The sequence below is a fragment of the Petaurus breviceps genome, unplaced genomic scaffold (genome assembly GCF_028583685.1).
Source record: "Petaurus breviceps papuanus isolate PSGF00001 unplaced genomic scaffold, PetGlider_PUasm1.0 89737, whole genome shotgun sequence".
In the NCBI taxonomy this organism is placed as follows: domain Eukaryota; kingdom Metazoa; phylum Chordata; class Mammalia; order Diprotodontia; family Petauridae; genus Petaurus; species Petaurus breviceps.
This window is the reverse complement of record NW_027187111.1, coordinates 7,622-13,382: the sequence shown is the minus strand read 5'-3', so window position 1 is coordinate 13,382 and position 5,761 is coordinate 7,622. Positions and strand designations below refer to the sequence as shown.

Sequence of the window (5,761 nt, the reverse complement as noted above, 5' to 3'; positions counted from 1 at the left end):
TGACTGGAAACATTTTCTATGCACCCCTAATTTACTTAAGATATCACCCTTTATGAATAAATCATCTGTACATTTTGACTTTATCTTGGTATACATTATGAGAAGTTGTTCATTCCTAGTTTCTGTCAAACTGCTTTCTGGTATTCCTAGCACTTTTTTAATGGTGAATTTTACCACAAAGGCTTGCATCTTTGGTTTTATAAAACACTAGATTATTATGGTCATTTATTATTGGGTACTGGGTTCTTAATCTATCCACCTATCCATCACTATATTTCTTGACCAGAATTAAATTGGTTTGATGATTAGCACTTGGTACTGTAGTTTGAAATCTGGTATTGCTAGGCTGCCTTTCTCCACATTTTTTTCATTGATTCCCTTGATTGATTTCCTTTGCCTTTTGCTCTTCCAGATGAACTTTATTATTTTTTCTAGCTCAATAAAATAATTCTTTGGTAGGTTTATTGGTATTGCTTTGAATAAGTACATTCACTTAAATAGAATTGTCATTTTTTTATTGACTACCCATGACCAATCAATATTTCTCCAGTTGTTTTGGATCTGTCTTTATTTGTGTGAAAGATATTTTGTAATTGTGTTCATATAGCTCCTGGACTTGTCTTGAAAGGTAGGCTCCCAAGTATTTTGTATCATCTATGGTTATTTTAAATGGAATTCTCTCTCTCTTTCTGAAAGGTTTTGTTTGTACTTTATAGAAATACTGATGATTCATGTGAGTTTATTTTATATCCTGAAACGTTATGTTACTAATTGTTTCAAGTAGTATTTTTAGCTGATTCTCTAGGGTTTTCTAAGTATACCATTTTATCATCTGAAAAGAGTAATCGTTTTTCCTCATTGCCTATTTTTATCCTTGGATTTTTTTTCCTGCTTTATTGCTCTACCTAGCATTTGTAGTAAAATACTAAATAATTAGGGGTGATCAGCCCTGATCTTATTAAGATGGCTTCAAGTTTGTCCCCATTACAGATGATGCTTTCTCTTAGTTTTAGGTAGCTACTACCTATCACTTTGTGAAGGCTGAATTTATGCTTTCCTTTCTAGTATTTTTAACAGGAATGAGTATTGTATTTTGTCAAAGGCTTGTTTTTACATCTATTGATATAATGACATGATTTCTATTGGTTTTGTTATTGATATGGTAAATTATGCTAATAGATCTCCTAATATTAAACCAGTCCTGCATTCCTGGTATAAATCCCATCTCATCACAGTGTAGTATCTTTGTTATGTGATGCTACATTTCCTTGCTTATATTTTATTTAAAATTTTTGAATAAATATTTTATTTAATTTTTAAATCTGTATTCATTAAAGAAATTGTTCTATACTTTTCTTTCTCCATTTTTGTTTTCCCTGGTTTAGTTATCAATGCCAAATTTGTATCACAACAGGAATTTGGTAAGATTCCTTCTGTGCCTATTATTTTCAAATAGTTTATATAATATTGGGATTAATCGTTTCTTTAATGTTTGATAAAATTCACTTGTAAATCCATCTGGTCCTGGAGATTTTTTTTTCTTAAGGAGGTAACTGATGGTTTCTTTAATTTCTTTTTGTATGATAGGATTATTAAAATATCCTGTTTCCTCTTCTGTTAATTAGGGCAGCTTATATCTTTGTATATATTTATTCATTTCAATTAGATTGTGTACTGTTAATAGAATAGGAAGATCTTCTATGTCCATTGATAGGCCTATGTGGTCACATGAGGCCTATGTTGCCACAAAAAAACTTTTCCCCTTGGAACAGGAGCCATGTTCCCAGGTCTAAAAAAGTACACAAAGTATTTCATTCATGGATGTCTTGCTGTTTTCACAGCTATGATACATCCTGAATCACATGAGTCCATTAGAGGAGGAACTTGTCTAAGGAGGAACTTGCTTAGGGGGAAGCTTGCTTGTAGGAAGGCTTTCATGCCTTTTGGTACTAAGCTAATTAGGACCAGAGTCAGGAGGATTGTGGTGCCTTCTGTCTCTAAGCCTATTGGTTGAAAAGTATATATTCTGGGATATTGATATTTTGCTTTAGGGGCTCACTCATAAGAAGGACCTTCTGATTCCCTGGACAGGAGTCTAAGTAATCATTTGTTAAGTGCCCCCCCCCCCCCACTATTCAGATGTTGGTGCTCTCCTGGTCTGTTGGCATATATAGGTGGTTGTATTGTTCTTTTTAGACAGTTGGAGCCCTGTCTATTTAATTCTTTCTTGGATTATCATTTCTTTTCACTAATCTGTACTTATCTGTCTGTCAAAGCTGTCTTTCCTTTAGAAAAGTAGACAAAAGAAACTGTTCTAGAAGGTCAATCTGGGTGTGGTAGGGTGATTGCTACAACAGATTGTCAATTTTATTGACATATAATTAGACAAAATAACTCCTAATAATTGTCTCAATTTCATAGTCATCAGTGATTACTTCATCCTTCTCATTTTTGATATTAGCAATTTTGTTTTCCTCTTTTTTAAATGACTGCTTTTGACTGTATCCCACAAATTTTGGAATACTGTCTCATTGTCATTCACTTCAAAGAAATTATTGATGATTTCTATGATTTGATCTTGGACACACTCTTTCTTTAGTATTAGATTATTTAGTTTCCATTTAGCTTTCAATCTATACTTCCAGTCCTTTATTGAATGTAATATTTATTGAATTATGTTCAGAAAAGTATGTGTTTAATTTTTCTGCATTTGACTGTGAGACTTGTATAGCCCAATACATGGCCATTTTTTAAGTTTCCATGCACAGCTTAGACAATGGTATACTACTTTCTATTATTATTCAGTTTCCTTCAGAGGCCATCATATCTAACTTTTCTAAGATTCTGTTTTTCTCCTTTACTTCTTTCTAATTTATTTGATGGTTAGATTTATCCAATTCTGAGAGGGGAAAAAGTTGAGGTCCCACACTAGCATAGCTTTGATTTTTTTTTTAATTTTCTCTGGTAATTCATTTTGCTTTTCCATTAAGAATATGGATATTATACATTTTGGTGCATATATATTTAGTACTGATATTATATCATGGTCTATGGTGCCTTTTAGTAAGATGTAGTTAGGTCCTTTAGTTAGGTCTATTTTTGCTTTTTTTGGGGGGGGGGAGGATGCCTTTATTAGCGTAGCAATCTGGCCTGGCCTTGGCAGCAGACATGCCAGGGCCAGCACCCACACCCTCCCCCCACTGGCGTAGAGCGAGGCTCAGAACTTTTGGAACTGCTTCTTGGTGCCGGCTGCCTTGGTGACCTTCAGCACGTTGAACCTCACAGTCTTGCTGAGGGGCCTGCACTCACCCACTGTCACAATGTCTCCGATCTGGACATCTCGAAAGCACGGCGAGAGATGCACAGACATGTTCTTGTGGCGCTTCTCAAAGCGGTTGTACTTGCGGATGTAATGCAGGTAGTCGCGGCGGATGACAATGGTCCTCTGCCTCTTCATCTTGGTCACCACACCAGACAGGATCCTGCCTCTGATGGAGACGTTGCCCGAGAAGGGGCACTTCTTGTCGATGTAGGTGCCCTCGATGGCCTCCTTGGGGGTCTTGAAGCCCAGCCCGATGTTCTTGTAGTAGCGGGGCAGCTTCTCCTTGGCCGTGTCCCCCAGCAGCACCCGCTTCTTGTTCTGGAAAATGGTCGGCTGCTTCTGGTAGGCGCGCTCTGTCTGGATGTCCGCCATGTCGCCGCTTGGCTTGCCTCCGGCTCCTCTTCTCTTGGACGAACAGACGGAAAGAGCTCTATTTTTGCTTTTGTGAGTTCTGAGTTCCTGAGAACTGCCCTGCTTTCTTGTTTTACATCAGCTGAAGCATAATAGATTCCATTCCAGCCCTTTCTTTTAACTTTTCATGTCTCTCTATTTCAAGTGTTTCTTATAAATAACACATTATTGTACTCTGGTATCTAATCCCTTCTAATATTTGCTTTTATTTTATGGGTGAATTATCCCATTCATATTCATAGTTAGGATTATTAACTATATATTTCCCTATATCTTATTTTCTTTTGTCTCTCCTTTTAATCCTCTTCTTCCAAAGTCTGTTTTGCTTCTGACTGCTGCCTTTTTTTATCCTCTCTCCTTATTCCCCATCCCTTTTCTTATCACATTCTCTCCAACTTCTGTATTATGTAAGAATACATACACACATGTACACACACATGTATATACATACATACATATGTATACACAGATATTTAATATATAAACATAAATTTAGGGTGAGGTACAAGCCTTGCCTATCCCCTAAATATACATTATTTTCCCCTCTACTGTAAAATTCTTCTTTGTAGGCCTCTTCTATGTGAGATAATTTTCCCCAATTTTCCTTTCCCTTTCCCTTTCTCCCAATACATCCTTCTTTCCCACCTGTCCATTTTTTTTGCTTCATACTAGCAGAACTAACTCTCATATTTTTTTATGTAGAATCATTCTAATTATCCTATTAATGATAAAGTTATTAAAACTTAACTATATTATCTTCCCATGTAGGAAGGTAAGCAATTTGGGGTGGCTACGTGGCACAGTGAATAGACTACCAGCCCTGGACTCAGGAGAACCTGAGTTCAAATCCAGCCTCAGACAACTAACACTAGCCAGGTGACCTTGGGAAACACCAACTGCTCTGCCTTCCCCCCTCAAGAAAGGCAAAAAAAAAGGAAAGGTGTGCATTTTAACTTATTGAATCTTTAATGTTTACCTTTTTATACTTCTCTTTAGTCTTATATTTGAAAGTTGAATTTTTCATTCAGCTCTTGTCTTTTCATTAGGAGTGTCTGAAAGTGCTCTATGTCATTAAATATCTTCTTTCCCTTGACGAATTATACTCAGTTTTCCTGGGTAGTTTATTCTTGGTTGTAATCCCAGCTCTTTTTCCCTCTGGAATATCATATTCCAACATCATGCTCCTTTAATATGTAGTTGCTAAATCTTATGTTATCATGCTTTCTGATTGGTTGCAGTATTTGTTCCATGACCTGAGATTTGGCATAATATTCTTGGGAATTTCCATTTAGGGATCTCTTTTAGGTTGTGATTGTTGAATCCCTTAAATTTCTATTTTTTCCCTCTGCTTTTGGGATATCTGGACAGTTTTCCTAGATAATTTCTTAAAATATGGTCTCTATACTCTTTCTTTGATCATGGCTCTCAGGTAGTGATATAATTTTAAAATTATCTCCCCTTCATCTGTTTTCCATGTCATCTGTTTTTCCAATGAGATACTTCATATTTTCTTCTATTTTTTTCTTTCTTTTAATTTTGTTTTATCGTCTCTTGAATTCTCACAGAATCATTAGCTTCCACTTGTCCAATTCTAATTTTTAAAGAATTATTTCTTCAGTGTTCTTATATTCCTCCTTTTCATTTGGCCAATTTTATTTTAAAGGTGTTGTTTTCATCAATATTTTATGCCTCATTTACAAAGTTGATAATTGTCTTTCCATAATTTTATTCATTTACCATTATTTCTTTACTTGATTTTCTGTACCACTCTTATTTTTTTCCAAAAATCATTTTTCATCTCTTCAAACAGTTCTTGATGGGCTTCTGTCCAGTTTATATTTTTTTATTTGAAGTTTTGCACATAGCAAAAGAGCTGAAAGTCTGTCTAATGGGGGTAATTTGATAAATGACACTGCTTTAAGGGCATTCTAGCAGCTAAAAGCAGTTTTAGCACTTCAATGGTTCACAGCAATTCAAAACAATATAGCAATTGCAAGTCTGTGAAAACACAGGAAGGAACATCTTTTC

The 5,761-nt window shown here is 35.5% G+C and overlaps 1 protein-coding gene across 1 annotated transcript; it reads right to left on the bottom strand.

Moving 5' to 3' along the window:
* Positions 1-3,114: 3,114 nt before the first annotated feature.
* On the bottom strand, positions 3,115-3,754 carry LOC138176487 (small ribosomal subunit protein uS17-like). Its single transcript, XM_069107273.1, has one exon. It carries the CDS (start codon positions 3,692-3,694, stop codon positions 3,218-3,220), a length of 477 nt encoding a protein of 158 aa, XP_068963374.1. The 5' UTR covers positions 3,695-3,754; the 3' UTR covers positions 3,115-3,217.
* Positions 3,755-5,761: the final 2,007 nt, after the last annotated feature.